This window comes from Plecotus auritus (genome assembly GCF_963455305.1).
Source record: "Plecotus auritus genome assembly, chromosome: 15".
Lineage (NCBI taxonomy): Eukaryota > Metazoa > Chordata > Mammalia > Chiroptera > Vespertilionidae > Plecotus > Plecotus auritus.
This window is the reverse complement of record NC_137781.1, coordinates 830150-854259: the sequence shown is the minus strand read 5'-3', so window position 1 is coordinate 854259 and position 24110 is coordinate 830150. Positions and strand designations below refer to the sequence as shown.

Sequence of the window (24110 nt, the reverse complement as noted above, 5' to 3'; positions counted from 1 at the left end):
GGACCACTGGCTCCTAACTGCTCACCTGCCTGCTGGCCTGATCCCCCTAACTGTTCTCCCCTGCTGGCCTGATTGCCCTAACTGCTCTCCCCTGCCAGCCTGATCACCCCTAACCACCTCTGCCTTGGCCCCGCCACCATGGCTTTGTCTGGAAGGACATCTGGAAGGTTGTCTGGAAGATGTCTGGTCTAATTAGCATATTACCCTTCTATTAGCATAGATGGTTCTAAGAAGTAAGGAAAAGCATGATGAATGGATTTAAGGGAGATATGTTGGCAGTCTCACAGCAAATATAGAATATCAATAAAGAAATGATTTTAAAAACACAGGGGAAATTCTGGAATTGAAACGTATAATAAGCAAAATGAAAAATTCACTGGACAGACGGAGCAGCCGATTTGAGTTAGAAGAAGAAGCAATGAGCGATGTGACGTTAAACCCGTAGAAATCATGCCATTGGAAGAACAGAGAGCGAAAAGGGGGAAGAAAAATGAACACAGCCCTAGAGAATCGAGGACGTGCATACAACACACATGTCATTGGAGTGTCAGAGGGAGAGGAGGGAAAGCAGCAGAAACAGTATTCAAAGGAATAATAGCAAATCCCAGATTTGAAGAACATAAGACCATGAACCCCCACGCCCAGGAAGGTCAACGGATTCCAAGTAGGATCAATGCAAAGAGATCACCCCAGACCGTAGTCGGAATGATGGAAGGCAGAGGGAACATCTTGGAAGCTGCATGAGCCTGTGCGAGACACTTAGCAGGTTCACAAGGGGGCCCCGGGGAGATGAAGAGTCGACTTTGCCTCAGGAATGTGGAAGAAGGAAGCAGGAGGGTAGCATATGTCACATGCTGAAAGAAAAAACTGTGACCCAAAGTCTCCTACCCAGTAAACCTGTCTTACAAAAGGGAAGGTGAGCCCTCACCGGTGTGGCTCAGTGGATAGAGCGTCGGCCTGCGGACGGAAGGGTCCCGGGTTCGATTCCGGTCAAGGGCATGTACCTTGGTTGCGGGCACATCCCCAGTAGGAGGTGTGCAGGAGGCAGCTGATGGATGTTTCTCTCTCATCGATGTTTCTAATTATCCCTCTCCCTTCCTCTCTGTAAAAAATCAATCCTATCTAATAAAAGAGTAATATGCAAATTGACCATCACTCCAACACACAAGATGGCCACCCCCATGTGGTCAAAGATGGCCACCACAAGATGGCCTGTAGGAGAGGGCAGTTGTGGGCAATCAGGCCAGCAGGGTAGGGCAGTTGGGGGAGACCAGGTCTGCAGGGGAGGGCAGTTGGGGGGGGGACCCAGGCCTGTAGGGGAGGGCAGTTAGGGGTTCCTGGGCCAGAAGGGGAGGGCAGTTGGGGGCGACCAGGCCTGCAGGTGTGGACAGTTAAGGGTGACGAGGCTGGCAGGGGAGGGCAGTTAGGGGTGACCAGGCTGGCAGGGGAGGGCAGTTAGGGGCAATCGGGCCAGCAGGGGAGCAGTTAGGCCTCGATTAGGCTGGCAGGGGAGTGGTTAGGGGATGATCAGGCTGGCAGGGGAGTGGTTAGGGGGTGATCAGGCTGGCAGGCAGAAGCGGTTAGGGCAGCCTTAGGCAAACTACGGCCCGCGGGCCGGATCCGGCTGTTCTATCCGGTTCTCTTGCTCTCCCCTCCGCTCCTTTACTTTGAATTTATATTAGTTCACACAAACACTCCATCCATGCTTTTGTTACGGCCCTCCGGTCCAGTTTAAGAACCCATTGTGGCCCTCGAGTCAAAAAGTTTGCCCACCCCTGGGTTAGGGGCAATCAGGAAGGCAGGCAGGCGAGCAGTTGGGAGCCAGCAGTCCTGGATTGTGAGAGGGATGTCCGACTGCCCGTTTAGGCCCGATCCCTGTGGGGTCCCAGATTGCAGAGGGTGCAGGCTGCGCTGAGTGACACCCCCCCCCCCGCCGTGCATAAATTTCGTGCACCGGGCCTCTAGTAAAATTTATATTTTTTAAAAGTGAAGGTGAAGTAAACAGACAAGAACCAAGAGGATGTGTTGCTGGCAGACTCGCTTTACAAGGAAAACCCAAGGAGGCCCTGGAGGTTGAAAGCCGGCAGGGCCAGGCTGTAACGTGTTTCCGCACGGAAAACAAGGGACCCCAGCAAAGATCGTCATGCGTGTCGTCACAGAATGTCATCACACGCTCTCCTCCTGATTGCATGAAACGGGAGGCATGCAATGGTGCCCCGGGGCCCATAACACACAGAAATGTAATAAATGTGACATAAGAGCTGAAAGGAATTAAGCTGTACTGGTGTAAAAAAATGGTCAAGTGACCAAGTTATTCAGGTCTTATCCTACACTAGAGGGGGAGGACCCTCAGCCCGGCCTGCACCCTCTCCAATCCAGGACCCCTCGGGGGATGTCCGTCTGCCTCTCACAGTCTGGGACCGCTGGCTCCTAACTGCTCGCCTGCCTGCCTGATCGCCCCTAACCCCCCTGCCTGCCTGCCTGATTGTTTCTTTAAAAAAAAAATATTTTATTGATTTTTATTTTTTACAGAGAGGAAGGGAGAGGGATAGTTACAAACATCAATGAGAGAGAAATATTGATCAGCTGCCTCCTGCACACCCCCCACTGGGGATGTGCCCTCAACCAAGGTACATGCCCTTGACTGGAATCGAACCTGGGACCCTTCAGTCTGCAGGCCGATGCTCTATCCACTGAGCCAAACAGTCAGGACCTAATTGCTTCTAATCCCCCTGCCTGCCTGCCTGCCTGCCTGATTGCCCCTAACCACCTCTGCCTGCCTGCCTGATCGCCCCTAACGGCTCCCCTGCTGGCCTGAATGCCCTAACAGCCTCTGCCTCGCCCCGCACCCGGGACCCAGCTTTCCCTTCTCTGGCTGGTCGCAGGCACTCAGGTCCTGGGCTTCCCTCCCTCTGGCCAGCCACAGGCACCCAGGACCCTGGCTGGCTTCGCCCAGGCCAGCCACAGCCACAGGGGACTGTGGGCGGGCAGCTTCCCCCCGGGCCACTGGCACAGCCATTGGTGCCTGGGACTGTGGGGTGGATGGCTTGTCCCTCTCCCAGGCCACAGGTAAAGCCGCTCTCCTGCTGGCCTGATCGCACCTAACCGCCTCTGCCTCGCCCCACATCTGGGACCCAGTATTCGCAACTGGCGCCCAGAACCACGGGGCGGGCGGCTTATCCCTCTCCCAGGCCACAGCCTGGCTGGTCCCCAGTCCTCTCTCCCCAGTGCTGAGTGTCTGAGACATTAGGCATGATGGCGTGATGGCGTGATGGCGTGATGGCGTGATGGCGTGATGACTATTTGCATATTAGCTCCTTATTATATAGGATAATAAAAGCCTAATATGCAAATTGTCCCCTGGACCGGAAGTTCAACCAGGAGTTCGACCAGGGGCTGGGGCTGGCTGACCAACTGCCTGCAGCCCCTCCCCCGGACCAGCCCCACCCCTATTGGCCTCCTGACCCCAATTGGGGGGGTGGGGCCAGATGGCCCCACCCATGCATGAATTTGTGTGTCAGGCCACTAGTTAAATTATATAAGGCCGCCCTAGCTGGTTTGGCTCCGTGGATAGAGCATCAGCCAGGTTCGATGCCCGGTCAAGGGCACATGCCCGGGTTGTGGGCTCGATCCCCAGTAGGGGGTGTGCAGGAGGCAGCCGATCCATGATTCTCTCTCTCACTGATGTTTCTCTCTCTCTCTCCCTCTCCTTTCCTCTCTGAAATAAATAAAAAAAATTTTTAAATGAAAAAAAATCTTAAAAAAAATAATAAAATAAATTATATGAGGCCAACGATATCTTATCATATTCCTGATTTTACAGGGAATATGGAAACACTTGAAGAGAAAAAAAAATCCCCAAAACCCCTGGACTTTGGAGTCAGAAAACTGGGGTGAGTCCTTGCTCTGAGTGAGGTTTAGCAGTTTGAGCTTGAGTAAGCCCCTAGCCTTGCTGAGCCTCCGCCTCTTAATTTGTCACATGCGGTTAGTGGTAGGATGTCTGACCTGCCTTCTTGGTCCCGTTGATCCAGTTGAAGTGTCCTGTATGGGGTGCTGTGCTGACCCAGCTGGCGGGTCCACAGGTGTGTGAGCAAGTCCCAGAGGGGTAGCTGTCGGGAGCGACCTCAGTGGACAAAGTCCTGAGAGGGCAGGTGTCACAAAGTGGCCTGCCTGTTCCCCAGGTGAGTCATGCATCCTGCCCCCTAGAGCACAGCTGACTTATAAGCATAATTGTCCTTAAGCAAGAAGCATGGCTAGATTATCTCATGGAAAGGAACTTAGGTGGCGCCGGAGGTGTATGTGCAGGTATAGCCGCTGGGATCTTAGCCAAGATGAGGAGCTTTGTGTAAAGGTCAGCAGGAAACCTGAAACAGAGGGGTATAATTATGTTTACCACATTATGGGCATGATGTATTGTATGGAATGTAACTGACCCTGTATAAAAGTATGGTGAAAAGTAAACTCGGGACTGTAAGCGGGAAGCGCTACAGTCCTCCCGACCCCATTCTGTTTTCTGTCTGTCTTTTCTCACCCTCTCCCCGCCTTGCAGGTACTGTTCGACGGATGCCAGCAGGCTCCGGCAGGTAGCGCCCCCCCCCACCCCCCCCCCCGTCCCTGAATCTCATTCTCACACCCCGCCCAGGGCAAAACAGAATATTTCCTTAAAACCAGGGCCCTTCTTTAACGGCCCTGCTCCCATCAGTCCCGGCCACGCTCCAGAGAGTGCTATGTCACTGTTCATCCCTCCTCTTTTTTTAAAAAAAAATATTTTTATTTATATCAGAGAGGAAGAGAGAGGGAGAGCGAGAGAGAAACATCCATGATGAGGGAGAATCACTGATCGGCTGCCTCCTGCACGCCCCCCACTGGGGATGGAGCCTGCAACCCGGGCATGTGCCCTGACCGGGAATCGAACCCGGGACCTTCTGGCTCATAGGTTGACGCTCAACCACAGAGCCACGCTGGCCGGGCCATCCCTTCTATTCACAAAATATTTTTTTAAAAAATATATATGTTATTGATTTTTTTACAGAGAGGAAGGGAGAGGGATAGAGAGTCAGAAACATCAATGAGAGAGAAACATCGATCAGCTGCCTCCTGCACACCCCCCACTGGGGATGTGCCCGCAACCAAGGTCCATGCCCTTGATCGGAATCGAACCCGGGACCCTTCAGTCGGCAGGCCGACACTCTATGCACTGAGACACACCGTCCAGGGCTCACAAAATATTTTAACAGATGTTGGCTCCCGCATGAGGTAGTTTTATCTAATGTGGGATTCGCCATCTTGCAAATCCGGGCTGGTCCTTGTTCTTGGAGAGTGGGGGAGGGAGGACAACTACCGCCCAGCCCATTAAAACATGGACCACCTCCCAGACATGATCTAGTTCTTCCTTTTGAGGCGGTGACATGTGAATTCTCCCTCTCCCCTCCTCCTCCTCTGCTGCTGTAGTTCCGACAGGGAGCCCTGTTATTCTAAGATCAGGGTGAAACTGCTCACAAAAGTAGGCTGCTTCCTGGCCGGTGTGGCTCAGTGGATAGAGCGTCGGCCTGCGGACGGAAGGGTCCCGGGTTCTGGGTTCCCATCAAGGGCACAAGTCTAGGTTGCAAGCTCGGTCCCCAGTGGGGGGCGAACAGGAGGCGTCCGATCCATGATTCTCTCTCATCATGGATGTTTCTCTCACCCTCTCCCTTCCTCTCTAAAATCCATAAAATATATATACTGAGTGGCCAGATTATGATGATCTCTGAACACATAATAATCTGGCAACTCAGTATATATATACCTATATATCTATATATCTATATATCTATATATCTATATATCTATGTATCTATGTATCTATGTATCTATATATCTATATATCTATATATCTTTATATCTATATATCTATATATCTATATATCTATATATCTATATATCTATATATCAGAGGCCTGGTGCATGAATTTGTGCATGGGTGGGGTCCGGCCAGCCTGGCCAGGGGGAGGGGACATGGGCGGTTGGCCGGCCTGCCTGCTGGTCGAACTCCTGGTCGAGGGGACCATTGGCATATTAGCCTTTTATTCTATAGGATAGACACTGAGTGGCCAGATTATTATGCGTTCAGAGGTCATCATCATCTGGCCACTCGGTGTGTGTGTGTGTGTGTGTGTGTGTGTTTATTTAATTTTAATTTTTTATTTTTAAAGGCTGCAAACAGGCTCTGTTGGCCTTGAAAAGCCCCTCTCTCAGGGACCCGGAGGCGTGGCAGTGGGCGGGGCAGAACAGCTCCGGGGCGGCGCCGCTGTCTCTCATTGGCCAGCGGCGTCCACGCCTTGGCCAATCGCTGGAGGGCGGGCGGGTCGTCATGGCGACGGGCACGCTAACACAGCAGCAGCGGCCCGGGAAGGCGATGGCGCGGAACTTGTACGGTCCCGGGGTCCGGATGGGCAACTGGAACGAGGACATCTACCTGGAGGAGGTGAAGACAGATGTGGCGGGGTGTCTCCGGGACCCACCCCCAACCCCGCAGGCCCGCCCTAAGTCCCGCTGGACTGTGAACACCCCAAGGTTCCTTTCGCCCCCAGCACACCCCAGAGTCCCCTCCAGTCCCACCCGCTCTGACCGCCCAGCAATCTCCTCGGAGGTCCTGCTGTCCCCGCTCCTCACTCTTTCTTTGGGTCCCTTGGTTTTTCCCAAGCTGCCTTGACGCTCAAGCCCTCCCCCACCCCCACCCTGACCCCCCACCCCCACTCCACCCACCCCCACCCCCATCTGTGCCTCCTCCTTTGTCTAGAGAGCCCTTCTGGGTTCCTTCCCCTCCATTCCCTGGACACTTACAGTCCCAGAGGCTGGGGTCCCGGTGAGGATGGGAGGAGACGCCCCCACACCACCCCCCACATGCCCTCCTGTCACCTGAGTGCCCCCGCCGTGTCTCTACTACTGACCGTCCACTCTCTGCCTTGAATTCTCCTAGGATGGACTTTTTTTTTTTTTTTTTTTTTGGAAATATTAATCTATATCAAACTATAGCGGGAAGGCAGGGGAGGTTGGGGGGCGCTGTAAGAGATCAACCGAAGGACTTGTACGCATCATGCATATAAGCATAACCAATGGATACAAGACACTGGAGGGGGGGCAGGTAAAGGCATGTATTGGGGGGTAGGGGAGGCTGGGGGGGAGGTCAATGGGGAAAAATAAAAAGGAGACGTATGTACCACTATTTGTAATACTTCAAACAATAAAAAGAAAAAGAAAAAAGAAAAAAAAAGAATGAAGATTGAAAAAAACAAAACAAACAAACAAAAGAAATATTAATCTATAATTGTGACTGTTTTTTTAAATATACTCTATTTTATTGATTTTTACAGAGAGGAAGGGAGAGGGATAGAGAGTTAGACACATCGATGAGAGAGAAACATTGATCAGCTGCCTCCTGCACACCCCCTACTGGGGATGTGCCCGCAACCAAGGTACATGCCCTTGACCGGAATCGAACCCGGGACCCTTTAGTCTGCAGGCCGACGCTCTATCCACTGAGCCAAACCAGTCAGGGCTCCTAGGATGGTCTTGACAAGGCCCTGGGGCATCGTGTATCAGACTTGTTGGGGGCGGGGACTTCCAGTGTCAATCAGCACATAACCAGGGGGACCTTGGCCGGTGTTGCTCAGTGGGTAGAGCATGGGCCTGCAGACTGAAGGGTCCCAGGTTTGATTCTGGCCAAGGGCACATGCCGGGGTTTCGGGCTCGATCCCCAGTAGGGGGTGTGCCGGAGGCCGCTGATCCATGATTCTCTCTCATCATGGATGTTTCTATCTCTCTCCCTCTCCCTCCCTCTCTGACATCAATAAAAAAGTATATTAAAAAAACACACAAAAACAAAACAGAAGTTACTCGTGTCTGTCGCTGGCGGGAGTAATTCTAGGTGATGTTTCCTTTTTTGAATCTTTTGCCATTTTCCTAAACACTGTGCAGTGGAATAAAAATCTGTAATAATAAAAGCGTAATGTGCTAATTAGACAGGACAGCCGGACGACCTTCCGGACGTCCTTCCAGACGACCTCCCAGACGAAGCTGGGGCTGTGAGGGCTGAGCCCCCTTGCATGAATTTCGTGCACCGGGCCTCTAGTATCACAATAATGCTGCAAACGTTTTCCCATGACGCTCACGTGTTTTATTTCTGTTCTCAAATTTTTTTTTTTTTCACTTCTGACCTGAAAGCTACGAGTTTGTGCTGTTCGGGACTATGGCTGGCCCTCCCTGTGGGTTTTATTCATTCGTGTGTGTGTGTGTGTGTGTGTGTGTGTGTGTGTGTGTGTTCCCTCACCAGGAGCTCATGAAAGACTTCTTAGAGAAGCGGGACAAGGGAGAGCTTCTCATACAGAGGAACAGAAGACTAAAGAATCATCTGCTACGACCGGTAATTTTAAATTCAAACGCCGTACCCAAAATTCTTCCCCATCAACCGTGAGTCTACCCTGAGTGGCCCGATGATGATGATCTCTGGACGCACAAGCATCTGGCCACTCCGTGTACTTCTCCCGAGCACCTCACTGATTGGGTATCAGAGACACTATAAATCGTGCCCCTGATCAGTTTTCCCCGTTGCACTGGCTGATGGGAAGCTCAGGGCAAAGAGGTGGTTGATCTCCAGCCAAAGTCTAGAACACTTCTAGGACCCATTTGAGATGCAAATACACCGAGTGGCCAGACTGTTATGCGTTCAGAGATCATCATAACCTGGCCACTCAGTGTACGTTAAACAAGCGAGAATTCCAGAAACGAGTGATGGTTTGGGGAAACACGGGTTTTTCTCTTCTGATCTGAAAACCACAATGTTTCAGTGTCCCTCGGATTTCAGAAACACGACAGAAGTTTGCTATTACGTTAACCTGCATTCACTCCAGCCCGTGTGGTCCAGTGGTTGAGCATCGAACCCTGAACCAGGAGGTCCCGGGTTCGATGTACGGGTCAGGGAATATGCCTGGGTTTTGGGCTTGATCCCCAGTAAGGGGTGTGCAGGAAGCAGCCAATGGATGATTCTCTCTCTTCATTGATGTTTCTCTCTCTCCCTTCCTCTCTCTGAAATCCATAAAAACCATTTAAAAAAAGGAAAGAAAAGACTACATTAGTACATGGATTAGTAAAATGCGCTTCAGTGGGCGCGGAAGGAATGTTCAGGGAATGTTGGATAAATTAAGAATGGACTCAACCCATGGGATTGTTCATCAGTTTCATCGTATTGATCTGGGTTATTTTTTTTTTTTTGAAAAAAAAATTTTAAAAATATATTTTATGGATTTTTTACAGAGAGGAAGGGAGAGGGATAGAGAGTTAGAGACACCAATGAGAAAGAAACATCCATCAGCTGCCTCCTGCACACCCCCCACTGGGGATGTGCCCGCAACCAAGGTACATGCCCTTGACTGGAATCGAACCTGGGACCCTTGAGTCCGAAGGCTGATGCTCCATCCACTGAGCCACACCGGTCAGGGCTTGATCTGGGTTATTGGAGGGACTTCGATTTGGCACTTCGGGAGCAGGTGGGTGACAGGAAAAGGAAGGCGAGGATTGGAGGGAATCCGGGCGAATCCCTTACTGAAATGGGCCTAGCCCAGTGGTCGGCAAACAGCGGCTCGCGAGCCACATGCGGCTCTTTGGCCCCTTGAGTGTGGCTCTTCCACAAAATACCACGGCCTGGGCGAGTCTATTTTGAAGAAGTGGCGTTAGAAGAAGTTTAAGTTTAAAAAATTTGGCTCTCCAAAGAAATTTCCGTCCTTGTCCTGTTGATATTTGGCTCTGTTGATGAATGAGTTTGCCGACCACTGGCCTAGTCAGAGAAGGAGAGGAGGCCCATGGGAGGTGGCACACCGCTGGGCAGTGAGGGATGGCATGGTTTAAGAAGAAACACTCTGGCCCGGCGGGCGTGGCTCAATGGTTGAACATCAACCTGTGAACAAGGAGGTCAGGGTTCGATTCCCGGTCAGGGCACATGCCCGTGTTGTGGGCTCCATCCCCAGTGTGGGGTGTGGAGGAGGTGGCCAATCCATGATTCTCTCTCATCATGGATGTTTCTCTTTCTCTCTCCCTCTCTCTCCCTCTCTGAAACCAATAACAATATTTATTTTATTTTATTTTTTAATGCATTTTTATTGATTTCACAGAGGAAGGGAGAGGGAGAGAGAGATAGAAACATCCATGATAAGAGAGAATCATGGATCGGCTGCCTTCTGCACACCCCACACTGGGGATGGAGCCTGCAACAGGGGCATGTGCCCTTGACCGGAATCGAACCCGGGACCCTTCAGTCCGCAGGCTGACCCTCTGTCCACTGAGCCACACCGGCCAGGGCAACAATATATATATTTTTAAAATATATTTTTATTGATTTCAGAGAGGAAAGGAGAGGGAGAGAGAGAGAGAAACATCCATGATGAGAGAGAATCATGGATCGGCTGCCTCCTGCATGCCCCACACTGGGGATCGAGCCCACAACCCCGGGCATGTGCCCTTGACCGGAATCGAACCCGGGACCCTTCAGTCCACAGGCCGACGCTCTGTCCACTGAGCCACACCGGCCGGGGCCACCATATATATTTTTTAAAGAAATAAAGAGAAACGCGCTGACTCCAACTGCAGGTGCAGCTCTCGGTCACGGAGGACGGCTACGTGCACTTCGGGGACAGCGTGATGCTGGTGAGCCCGGACCACCCCGAGGTGCAGGCCGACCTGTTTCTCCCCGGAGACCTGAGCCTGTGCCTGACTCCGGACGAGATCCGAGCCCACCTGAGCGACAGGTTCGAGCTGCCCTGCGGCCTGAGCGCGGCGCCCACCAGGACCCCCGTCGGCAGGAACACCTTCACCGTGTTGAGGTGAAGACGCTACCCGTGGCATCACACGTGTCTGCTTCCCTTGCAGCTCACGGCCGTCCTGGGATTGGAGCCGGAGGGCTGCCTGGAGGCGGCGGTCCCGCAAACATTCTTTTTTTTTTTTATTTTAAATATATTTTATTGGTATTTTACAGAGAGGAAGGGAGAGGGATAGAGAGTTAGAAACATCGATGAGAGAGAAACATCCATCAGCTGCCTCTTGCACACCTCCCACTGGGGATGTGCCCACAACCAAGGTACATGCCCTTGACCGGAATCGAACCCGGGACCCTTCAGTCCGCAGGCCGGCGCTCTATCCACTGAGCCACACCGGTTAGGGCTGAATTTTTATTTTATTTTATTGATTTTTTACAGAGAGGAAGGGAGAGGGAGAGAGAGTTAGAAACATCGATGAGAGAGAAACATCCATCAGCTGCCTCCTGCACACCCCCGCCTGGGGATCGAGCCCACAACCCAGGCATGTGCCCTTGGCCAGAATTGAACCCGGGACCCTTCAGTCCGCAGGCTGATGCTCTATCCACTGAGCCAAGCCAGCCAGGGCTTTTTAAAAATATATTTTATTGATTTTTTACAGAGAGGAAGGGAGAGGGAGAGAGTTAGAAACATTGATGAGAGAGAAACATCCATCAGCTGCCTCTTGCACACCCCCCACTGGGGATGTGCCCACAACCAAGGTACATGCCCTTGACCGGAATCGAACCCGGGACCCTTCAGTCCGCAGGCCGACACTCTATCCACTGAGCCACACCGGTCCGGGCCCGCGAACGATCTTGCTCTGTTCCCTGGAGATTTCTTGTGGAGGGGCCTTTGCGGTTCCTTTGACCTTAACCATCAGGGTAATTGTCACCTGTGTTCCATTCAAAAGGCTCCATTCAAAAGCATTGGATCCGGGGATGCAATTCCTATTCAGTGTAGAAGCAGGTGGCTTTTCCCCATCCCCCCTTGGGGCTTGGAACATTGTGCGGGCTCTCAATGGTTTTAACGTTGCCGTGGTATGTTCACACCAGACATATGTCATTTCACGCAAGGTGGCATACCACGGGGGTTTGCTATTTTAAAATTCATTGTCCACTATATCACGGTTGGATTCCCGGTCAGGGCACCTGCCCGGGTTGTGGGCTCGATCCCCAGTGAGGGGCGTGCAGGAGGCAGCCGAGCCATGATTCTCTTCCAACATGGATGTTTCTCTCTCTCTCTCCCTCTCCCTTCCTATCTGAAAAAATAAAATATTTTTTTTAAATTCACTGTCCACTATAAATATACTTGAGGATATTTTTAAATGATCATTTAAACCCTTAGAGAACAGACACATAATTACAGTTAAAAACATTGCTTCAGTTCCGCCGCTGTGGCTCAGTGGTTGAGCGTTGACCTATGAACCAGGAGGTCACGGTTAGATTCCCAGTCAGGGCACCTGCCCGGATTGTGGGCTCGATCCCCAGTGGGGGCCATGCCGGAGGCAGCCGATCAATGATTCTCTCTCATCACTGATGTTTTTCTCTCTCTCTCTCCCTCTCTCCTTTCCTCTCTGAAATCAATTAAAATACATCTTAAAAAATATTGCTTTACGTTGTTGCTAAATTGTGATAGGCACGTTTATATTACAAGAATATAGACTCCCAAATCTTGAATGTAGATTTATTTTTGAATAGAGGTAATTTATTTATTTTAAGTTGGCTTTTTTTTCGTATTTATTTATTTATTTTTAATCCTCACCCGAGGATATTTTTCCATTAGCTTTTTTTTTTTTTTTTTTTTTTTTTTTTAGAGAGAGAGAGAGAGACAGAGAGAAACATCGATATGAGAGAAACACATCGATGGGTTGCCTCCTGCATGCGCCCTGACCCGGGCCCAGACAGGGGAGGAGCCTGCAACCAAGGTACATGCCCTTGAGCGGAATTGAAGGCTGCATCCAGGTCATTGGCATGAACCTCCAAGTTTCCTGGAGGGTTAAGAGGGACGATGGCATGAAGTGCCTACGAATGCTTTGCCTTGGTTTCCTCTAAAGACCTGGCCACGCGGGGGCCGCTCTGTGTCCGGGTCACGCTGGGAGGCGGCTGGACTCGCAGCGTGTGTCTAGGGCAGGGGTGGGCAAACTTTTTGACTCGAGGGCCACCATGGGCTCTTAAACTGGACCGGAGGGCTGGAACAAAAGCATGGATGGAGTGTTTGTGTGAACTAATATAAATTCAAAGTAAAGGAGCGGAGGGGAGAGCAAGAGAACCCTCCGCTCTTTCGGCTCCGCGGGCCGGATAGAACAGCCCAACGGGCCGGATCCGGCCCGCGGGCAGTAGTTTGCCCACGGCTGGACAGTTGAGGCGTGGGACGTGAACCTACGTGATCAGGAAGATGGTAAGCAGCATCGCACACACACGATGTAGAGCGGTAGAATGGTTCTCCCTCGGAGAAATCGCCTGACGCTTACCCTCCTTCACCGACAGAGCCGACCGAGAGGCCATCGGCCAAGTCCTGAGATTCGGGCAGAACTTCCGCCTGGGGATCACACTGGGATGTGAAGACCAGATGGTGAGTCGTCCTGATGCATGTGGACGTGGGACCTGCCGGCCACGCTGGGCCCGGGCCGGCTCGTGGTTCCCTCCCAGGTGGACAGGGAGCTCTGCGAGCATGGGCTGTGTCTCCGCAGCTTTTCACAGGCGTGTGGGGCCTGTCCTTTCCTTCCAACTTCGCAGATTTTTAAAAAAATATATATATATTTACTAGAGGCCCAGTGCATGAAATTCGTGCATGCAGGGGGTCCCCTCAGCCCAGCCTGCACCCTCTCCAATACGGGACCCGTCGGGGGATCGAGCCTAAACCGGCAGTCAGACATCCCTCTCACAATCCTGGAATGCTGCTCCTAACCGCTCACCTGCCTGCCTGCCTGGTCACCCCTAACTGCTCCCCCCCACTGGCCTGATCACCCCTCACTGCCTCTGCATGCCAGCCTGATTGCCCCTAACTGCCCCCCCTGCCAGCCTGGTCACCCCCAACTGCCCCCATCGGCCTGCCTGGTCACCCCCAACTGCCCTCCTCGGCCTGCCTGGTCACCCCTAATTGCCCCCCCCCCCCGCTGGCCTGGTCGCCGGCCTGCCTGGTCACCCCTAATTGCCCCCCCCCCCGCTGGCCTGGTCGCCCCCAACTGTCCCCCCCCCCCCCCCGCCAGCCTGGTTGCTCCTCACGGCACCCCTGCTGGCCTGGTCGCCCCACGCAGCCTGCTTGTTCAGTCGTTTGGTCGTCCCTCACTAACCCCCCTGCTGACCTGGTCATAGGCAGCCATCTTGTGAGGGCGTGAGGGTTAATTTGCATATCACCTCATTATTATATAGGATTGATTTCAGAGAGGAAGGGAGAGAGAGAAACATCAATGATGAGAATGATGGATCGGCTGCCTCCTACACACCTCACACTGGGGATCAAGCCCACAACCCAGGCATGTGCCCTTGACCGGAATTCAACCCTGGACCCTTCAGTCCGCAGGCCAACGCTCTATCCACTGAGCCAACCCAGCCAGGGCCTGACAATTGTTTTGACTTTTTATTGTCAAACTTCTATCGGATCTGAGAGAAGGGCAGTGAGAGACGCTGAAGTTTGCAGGAATCGGCATTAGTGTTTGACCTTTACCTCCGCCCGGGGCACTAGGGGGTGAGCCAGAGCCAGAAACATTCGGGTTTGAATTCGACTGGAATGCATACTTAAGGGATGGGACTTTGGTTAAGTTAGTTAACTTTTTTATTGTTTTGTTTTTGAGTCTTTTCTAATCTATACAACGAGGGTCATGAAACCTTACTACATGCTTAAATGCTTCACATGTATGAACTCACCTGGTGTCCCTCCAAACAAGCCCATGGCAGAGCCACTATTTTATGCCTGTTTTTTTAAAAGAATATATTTTATTGATTTTTTACAGAGAGGAAGGGAGAGGGACAGAGAGCCAGAAACATCGATGAGAGAGAAACATCGATCAGCTGCCTCCTGCACGCCCCCCACTGGGGATGTGCCCGCAACCAAGGTACATGCCCTTGACCGGAATCGAACCCGGGACCCTTCAGTCCACAGGCCGGCGCTCTATCCACTGAGCCACACCGGTTTCGGCTTATGCCTGTTTTATTGCCGGGGAAACTGAGGCACAAGGCTGGGAAGTCACTTCGCTTTAAGTCCCTCAGCTACTAAGGGGCATACGTAGCTGGTACCACCATGGTTTTTCAATGAATCAAAGAGTCCATGATTGTGTAAAGTGGTATTATTATTATCATTATTATTATTATCACTAGAGGCCCGGTGCATGAAATTCGTGCATGGGTAGGGCCCCTAGGCCTGGCCAGCGATCAGGGCTGATCAGGTTCCCCGCCTCCCCGCCTCCTCCTCCTCCTTCCCTCGCTCCCTCAGTACACCACCGCCACCGCTGGTCGCCCGCCATGTTCCACGTCACCCCCTGGTGGCCAGCGCACGTCAAAGCGAGCGATCAAACTCTGGTCTCCTGGTTGAACTCCCAAGGGAACAATTTGCATATTAGCCTTTTATTATATAGGACTAGAGGCCTGGTGCCCAAAATTCATGCACGGAGGGGGGTCCCTTTGCCCAGCCTGCACCCTCTCCAATCTAGGACCCCTTGGGGGATGTCCTACTGCCGGTTTAAGCCCAATCCCTGTGGGACCGCTGGCTCCTAACTGTTCACCTGCCTGCCTGCCAGATCGCCTCTAACCACTCTGCCTGCCTGCCTGATTGCCCCTAACTGCTCTCCCCTGCCAGCCTGATCGCCCCTAACTGCTCTCCCCGGCTGGCCTGATCACCCCTAACTGCTCTCCCCTGCCAGTCCGATCTCCCCTAACTGCTCTCCCCAGCTGGCCTGATCACCCCTAACTGCTCTCCCCTACCAGCCTGATCGCCCCTAACTGCTCTCCCCGGCCAGCCTGATCACCCCTAACTGCTCTCCCCGGCCAGCCTGATCGCCCCTAACTGTTCTCCCCTGCCAGACTGATTGCCCCTAACTGCTCTCCCTGGCCGGCCTGATCACCCCTAACTGCTCTCCCCTGCTGTTTCCTGATCACCCCTAACTGCTCTCCCCGGCCAGCCTGATTGCCCCTAACTGCTCTCCCCTGCCGGCCTGATTGCCCCGAACCACCTCTGCCTCAGCCCCCGCCACCGTGACTTTGTCCAGAAGGATGTCCAGAAGGAGGTCCGGAAGACATCCGGTCTATTTAGCATATTACCCTTTTATTAGTATAGATTATTATTTTGTCCCTCTAAGACACATCAATGCTGGCAATTACACTATGACACGTTGTAGACGGTGAGCTGCTGCCTGATTCTGAACGCAGGAATTAGAGGAATGACCAATTGTTGAGAGAGGGGAGAACGTCAGCATGGTCCTCGTCCTCCCGTCTCTCCCCCCACCCCCCATCCCGCTTCCCGTCAGCTCCCAGGGCCAGCACCTCCGCCCAGCTCCCCTCCCCAGCTGGGTCCCGAGCTTCTCCGAGAGCATCTCGCCCCTGCCTCCTCTAGCTCCGTGCGCCCTGCTGGAGCGCCTCACAGATGTTTCCCCGTGATTCCCACAGCCACACTCTCCTGTGAGTCAGAAAACACTTGGGGAAGCCCTGGCCGGTGTGGCTCAGTGGGTAGAGCGTCGGCCTGCCGACCGAAGGGTCTTGGGTTCGATTCCTGGTCAGGGCACATGCCTGGGTTGCGGGCTCGGCCCGATATGCAGGAGGCAGCCAATCAATGATTCCCTCGCATCATTGATGTTTCTATCTCTCTCTCTTCCTCTCTGAAATCAAGAAAATAATATATTTAAAAAAAAAGAAAAGAAAACACTTGGGGACAGTAATCCATTTCTGCCGTCCCCTCTGCCCGGGGCACAGCTCTGCCGACAAAATCCATCTAAATAGGCAGAAACGACCCCAGATTCAGGGTGAAGGTGGGTCCGTTAGGAGCTCACAAGGCACCGGCATTTCGGACTCGTTGGTGGGACGGCCTGATTCTTGGCAGCCACAGGCCGCCAGATGGCCGACCAAATAAATTCCACGTGTGACCTTCAACTCCAGAGGGCACAGGCCCTCCAGAGGAACGAATGACGATGCAATGAGGGTTTTAAGAGCGCTTCACTTGACAGCCAGCCTCATGCAACATTATCCTTTAGAATAAAAGCCTAATATGCTAAGTGTCCCTCTGACCGTTCGACCGCTTGACCAGTCACTGTGACGTGCACTGACCACCAGGGAGCAGATGCTCCGGCCAGTAGGTTAGTTTGCTGCTGGGGTCCGGCCGATCGGGACTGGGTGAGATGGGACGGACACACCCTGAGCCCTCCCGCAGTCCCTCCCTGGCCCCGATCGTGCACCGGTGCGAGGGACCCCAGCGGTGCATGAATCCGTGCACTGGGCCTCTAGTGTATAATAAATAAATACTGAGGCAGGCCCTGTGCCCTAAGAAAGAGGAGGGGACTAAGGACAGGCATGGGAATAGAGGGAGGCTGAGTCTAGTATTCCAAGAAGGAACAGCAGTTCGAGGTGATACAGAACCTGAGGGGGGTGGAGGAAAAATGCAGTCAGTCCTTGAGGACAGGGATTCCAGCCTGGCTAGTGTGGCTCAGTGGTTAATCATCATCTCGGGAACCAAGAGGTCACGGTTCGATTCCCAGTCAGGGCATATGCCCGGGTTGCGGGCTCGATCCCCAGTGTGGGGCGTGCAGGAGGCAGCTGATCCATGATTTTCTCTCATCATGGATGTTTTCTCCCTCTCTCTCTCTCTTTCTCTCTCTCTCTCCCCCTTCCTCTCTGAAATCAATAAAAGTGTGCCACGCCAGCTCAGACAAGGGTTCGGTGAGCCTGAGGAGGGGCGGTGAAGGATCAAAGAAAAGACAAAGGGAATATAGCTGGGGCTTGGTGGATCTCCTATGCCTGGATGAGGCCGCAGAGAAGGATCCAGACGGCACGCTGAGCCTTTATTTTGTAGTCAGAGGTAAACAAGGTAGTGGTCACCATGGTTACAGTGTTTTTGTGAGTTTCACTTGTTTTGGCAGCACTTGCTGTGCCTCCCACAGCCCATCAGCTGCCCAGGAAGGACCTAGGGGGGCCATAAGGTCAAGCTTAATTCAGCGAAGAGGGCTGTGCCCTCCACGCTGGGACTTGTTTGTGGCTCTGCCAACAGGTCAGTCCGAGGCTTGACCCTAGAGCCGCTCCCGACATAAAAGTATTTTTAAAAAAGAAAAGGAACAGGGATTCTGAACACGGCTTTTGCGCAGCCTTGCCGTCAGCCCGCGGATGGCTTCGTCTTCCCCAGACACGCGCATCGTGTGACGAGGCCCCTCTGCTTGCTGCCCTTCCCAGCTGTACTTGTCCAGCGACCACAGGACCCTCCTGCGGTCGTCGAAGGTGTCCTGGCTTCAGGAGGTGTACCTGACCGACGAGGCCTCCTACCTGAACTGCTGGCAGGCCGCCTTCCCCGACCCACAGCTGCGCCTGGAGTGCGAGGGCCTCCCTGTCCCGGTGAGCTGGGCGCCGCGTGGGGAGGGCGCGTGTGTGCGGCCCCGCTGTTCCAGGGGGCGATTCGCTGCTGTCTCTGAAATGGGGGCTCGTTGTTGCTTATGCTGTTTCTCTCTCCCTCTCTCTTCCTCTCCCTCTCTTTCTCCATCTCTCTAAGCATGTCCTCAGGTGAGGATTAAAAAAAAAATAATACCACTGCCCGTCCGGCATGGTTCAGTGGTTGAGCATCGATCTATGAACCAGGAGGTCACGGTTCGATTCCCAATCAGGGCACATGCCCGGGTTGCAGGCTCGATTCCCATTAGGGGGCGTGCAGGAGGCAGCCGACCCATGGTTCTCTCTCATCATTGGTGTTTCCATCTCTCTCTCTCTCTCTCTCTCTCTCTCTCTCTCTCCCCCTTCCTCTCTGAAATCAATACAAATATATTTTTTAAAAATAACACCCCTGACCATATTTTATGTTGTCACATGGTCTCCAAGATGACTTTGAATGATTGTGTAATGTTTTATCATATGTGTCTCTACCTTAATGTCTCTAATCACTCTATCATGATTCGCCTTCTAGGTTATCCCAAATACACTGAGTGGCCAGATTATGATGATCTCTGAACGCAAAATAATCTGGCCACTCAGTGTGTGTGTGTGTGTGTATGTGTGTGTGTGTGTGTGTGTATATATATATATATATATATATATATATATATATATATATATTAGAGGCCCAGTGCATGAATTCGTGCATGGGTGAGGTCTGGCCAGCCTGGCCGGGGGGAGAGGACATGGGCGGTTGGCCGGCCTGCCGGCTGGTCGAACTCCTGGTGGAGGGGACAATTTGCATATTAGCCTTTTATTCTATAGGATAGACACTGAGTGGCCAGATTATTATGCGTTCAGAGATCATCATAATCTGTCCACTCCGTGTATATGTATGCATTTTATTTTTATTTATTTATTTATTTATTTATTTATTTATTTATTAATAAAGTACACTAATGATTCTTTAAAAAACATATATTTGTATTGATTTCAGAGAAGCAGGGAGAGGGAGAGAGAGATAGAAACATTCATGATGAGAGAGAATCACGGATCGGCCGCCTCCTGCACGGCCCCCACTGGGGATCCAGCCCGCAACCCCGGGCATGTGCCCGTGACTGGAATCCAACCCAGGACCCTTCAGTCTGCGGGCCGACGGTCTATCCACTGAACCAAATCAGCTGGGGCTATATATATATATATATATATATATATATATATATATATATTTAAATACATATGTAGTACATTTACACATTTTTGCTTTGAGGAACTTGGAGGCCTTAACTCATACTGCAAACAGCGTCCTTTCTTTATCTTTAAAGGCAAACACCAGAATCCTCATCAATCACAGCCACACGAACCGGGGGCTGGCGGTGCACCGCCATCTCTTCTTTAGGTACTTGTGTGGGGGGCCCAGCCAAACAGGGCAGTGGGCGGGGAAGTGGGCGGGGCAGTGGGGCGGGGCTGTGGGCCACTATGGGCGGGGCTATGGGTGGGGCTGTGGGCGGGGCTGTGTTTGGAACTGTGGGTGGGGCTATGAGCAGGGGCACAGCCACATGCAGCCATGGGTGGGGTTGTGGGGGCTGTGGGAGGGGCTGTGGGTGGGGCTGTGGGGGGGCTGTGGACATCAGCAAAGAAACTCCAATCAGAGTGTGGCAACAGACAAAAAGTCCTTCGGTGATGAAATGTCACCCAGAACTTTCCTGGTGTGAAAGGTCCCATGGGAGCCCCTTAGGATACCCAAGTCCCTGCCCTGAGGGTGTGTTTCAGCCGCAGTGGGGATCCCCCCACCCCCAGCCTTGCCCACGGGTGAAGCTTCCGGGCACAGGCTGTACCGTAGAGCAAGCGTGTCACACTCAGAGGCTAACACAGGCCAGACAAACAAGGTTTACGTGGATGTGGCCGCAGGAAAACAAAAGCTTCCGTTTTCATAGACACGTAGGTTTGTTCCGATGGAGACATGCCAAATACAAAGGGCTGAGATAAACGAGTCATCGTGAAGATAAAAGTAAATCTTCTTTCTTGAACATGAACTCACCAGACCCTAAATAACTGCACAAATGAATACGCGTCAGCAAACAAACCCATTTGTCTCGTTCTCCGAAAGCGAGATATTACCTGTTGTGCACACCAAGCCAGTCAGTCCGAGACTAAGGATGTGGTCATCAGCTGCTAGAACATTCGCTGCCGGTGTCCGTGGGGAGAAATGGTGCGCCTGCGTGTAAGGCGCGTGAGGGACGTGAATGCAACGCGATGACAGTCATCGGTCATTAGCGAACATTGTAGCTCGTTATTAATGACTAGAGGCCCGATGCATGAAGTTCGTGCACAGGGTGTGTGTGTCCCTCAGCCCAGCCTGCACCCTCTCCAATCTGGGACCCCTCGAGGGATGTCCGAGCCCTGTCACAACCCAGGACTGCTGGCTCTCAACCACGCGCCTGCCTGCCTGCCTGCCTGATTGCCCCTAACCACGTCTGCCTGCCAGCCTGATTACCCCTAACCACTCCCCTGCCAGCCTGATCGACACCTAACTGCTCCCCTGCCGGCCTGGTCACCCCTAACTGCCCTCTTCTGGAGCCCTGGTCCTCCCCAACTGCCCTCCCCTGCTGGCCCGGTCCCCCCTAATTGCCCTCCCTTGCCAGCCTGCTCACCCCTAACTGCCCTCCCCTGCAGGCCTCGTTACCCACAACTGCCCTCCCCTGCCAGCCTGGTCGCCCCCATCTGCCCTCCCCTGCAGGCCTGGTCGCCCCCAACTGCCTCCTGCAGGCCTGGTCGCCCCCATCTGCCCTCCCCTGCAGGCCTGGTCGCCCCCAACTGCCCTCCCCTGTAGGCCTGGTCACCCCCAACTGCCCTCCTCTGCAGGCCCAGACACCCCTAACTGCGCTCCCCTGCTGGCCATCTTGTGGCGGCCATCTTTGCCCACAATGGGGCAGCCATATTGTGTGTTGGAGTGATGGTCAATTTGCATATTACCTCTTTATTATATAGGATTATGCACAACAGGATATTGTAAAAATTAAGTGACAATTTTTTTATTGAAACAGTTCTTACATACCATGACATTGTGTGGGCCGCAAAAATATCCGTTGTGGGCCGCATGTGGCCCGCGGGCCCTGAGTTTGACATGCTTGCTGTAGCACCCCCTCCCCCCACCCACCCCAGGCTCCCTGTAGCATCTGCCGAGCCAGGAACGCCCCGGAGCTGGACCGGCCCTGTGCGCCCACGGCTCATTCTCTCCCGCCCCAGGACCTACTTCGGGAAGGAGGCGGAGGTGGCTGCACACACCCACCTGGACACCCACCGCGTGGAGATGCCGCGGAACCACTGGATGCTGGTGACCGGGAATCCCAGGAAGGAGGCGTCCACCATGCTGGACGTGCCCAAGCCGCCCGTGGAGCGCGCGCCCACGCCGGAGCCGGGGGTGGAGCTGGAGCTGGAGCGCGCACCCACCCCGGAGCCGGAGCCAGAGCCGGAGCCGGAGCCGGAGCCGGAGCCGGAGCGGGCGGCCGCCCGGGGGCCCAGTGACAGCAGGCGTGCTCCTGGGGGAGGGGCGGGGTGCCCCGCTGCCCCAGGTTCCCAGCCCTCTGAGCGGGTGTTGGAATAAGGCGATGGGGGATGACAGGGTTAGTGGTGGGGGGGCTGGAACACGGATTAATCAGTCCCGGGAATCGCTCAGCCATGAAGGGACCCGCGGGTTCCTTCGCTGATGACAGGACGCGGCAGAACGGGGCTCCTGCATGTCTCCCTCTCTGTGTCCCCGGGAGGCGTGTCTGCAATAAAGCACGTGGCCTGTTCTGAGCTTCGGCCCCCGCTCCCTCCCCCTTCGGACAGGGTCCTGAGGTCCCAGCGTGCCGCTGTGAGCCGTGGCCGACCTGGGGGTTGACCGTGTCTCCTTGTCCTCCCCGTTCTGCCTGTGGCTCAGGGGCGGCAGGAGCTCTACCTGACCAGCCACATGTTGTTGTTGTTGTTATTATTATTATTTTAAATACTAGAGGCCCGGTGCACGAAATCCATGCATGGGTAGGGTTCCATGGCTAGTGATCAGGGCCAATCGGGGCCTTCCGGCTGCTGCCTGTGGGGGCCTGCCTTCATTCCCCGTCGCCCCCTGGTGGTTAGTGCATGTCATAGCGAGTGGTCGAACTCCCGAGGGGGCAATTTGCATATTAGCCTTTTATTATATAGGACTAGGGCCCCTTGGGGGATGTCCGACTGCTGGGATCGGGCCTAAACAGGCAGTCAGACATCCCTCTCACAATCCAGGACTGCTGGCTCCTAACTGCTCTCCTGCCTGTCTGACTGATCGCCCCTAACCGCTTCTGCCTGCCGGCCTGATCGTCCCCTAACCGCTTCCCTGCTGGCCTGATTGATACCTAACTGCTCCCCTGCTGGCCCCATCGTCCCCAGCTGCCCTCCCCTGCTGGCCCGATGGCCCCCAACCGCCCTCCCCTGCTGGCCATCTTGTGATGACGTGGGGGTGGCCATCTTGTGGTGGCCATCTGTGACGACGTGGGGTGGCCATCTTGTGATGACATGGGGAGGCCATCTTGTGATGACGTGGGGGTGGCCATCTTGTGATGACGTGAGGGCGCGAGGGCCACCTAGGCTTTTATTAGTATAGATTATTTTAAATATATTTTCATTGATTTTTTACAGAGAGGAAGGGAGAGGGATAGTTAGAAACATCGATGAGAGAGAAACATCCATCAGCTGCCTCCTGCACACCTCCTACTGGGGATGTGCCTGCAACCAAGGTACATGCCCTCGACCGGAATCGAACCTGGGGCCCTCCAGTCCATGGGCCGGCGCGCTACCCACTGAGAAACACCGTCCAGGGCGCCAGTCACGTGTTATTTTGTGACCAGTTTTAAACGGCAGGAATCTCTTTCTGGCTACCTCGCTTGGAAACGGGCGCAGTAGTAGGAATGCCCGCGTGGCCGGAATGTTCCTGACAAAATCCCCGTGTCCTCTCGGGCGTCCGCCCACCTGTTCCTTCTTTGAGGGGGGACCTGTGGTGGGCGGGGTGTCCTGAGGGGTGAAGGACCCGCCTGAGGCTGGCTCCCACGTGAGCGCACCGAGAGCCAGGACGAAGGCAGAGGGGCACACGCGTGGCCCTCTGGGGGGAGTGGGGGAAGGCGGGCGCCGGCCTGCCCGGCTGTGGGGTTCAGGGTGGCAGTGTCCGCCCGGCTGGGACCTGGATTGACCTGGGGTGGGGGAGTCTGATGCCCAGGCAGCAGGTGGAGAGCCGCTGCGTGGGGCGGGGAGGAGGATGGCTGTTCTCAGGGCCCCGCCTGGCTGCAGAGGGAGGTGACTGGTGCCAGGTCACACTGCCCTCAGGTGGCAGCTCTGGGCAGGCCAGCGAGACGTGCCAGACCGCCTCCCACCCGCCCGCGGCCCAGCCTCGCGCGCTCTGGCCTGAGCAGGGAGGTCTGCAGCGTCCACGCGCTGGGGCAGCTGCACCCCTGTGCGGTGACCCCCCAAAGTGTCCGCTCATGCTCTGTCCCCGGGTACCACAGCCCGGGCCTCCAGATCTTCGCTTCCCGCCCACAGAGGTTGCTGTGGGGGGTTCCCTCCTGTTTCTCCGGTTCCTGTGGCGGATGCACTGGTAGCCTGCGCGGGGCACCTGCCCTGGCGTGGGTGGGGACCGAGCGATTTGTGCAGGTGGCCCTCCAGGACGAGGCGCAGCGGGCCTGCATGCCATCCCGGCGGGCACACAGATGGCCCA

The 24110-nt window shown here is 54.0% G+C and overlaps 1 protein-coding gene across 1 annotated transcript; it reads left to right on the top strand.

Annotated features, from left to right (window-relative positions):
* Positions 1 to 6367: 6367 nt before the first annotated feature.
* CFAP161 (cilia and flagella associated protein 161) lies at positions 6368 to 22184 on the top strand. The gene is made up of 7 exons (XM_080651485.1): positions 6368 to 6463; positions 8312 to 8401; positions 10621 to 10853; positions 13313 to 13397; positions 18197 to 18355; positions 19711 to 19784; positions 21635 to 22184. Exons 1-7 carry the CDS (start codon positions 6395 to 6397, stop codon positions 21990 to 21992), a joined length of 1068 nt encoding a protein of 355 aa, XP_080507611.1. The 5' UTR covers positions 6368 to 6394; the 3' UTR covers positions 21993 to 22184.
* The last annotated feature ends 1926 nt before the right edge of the window (positions 22185 to 24110 follow it).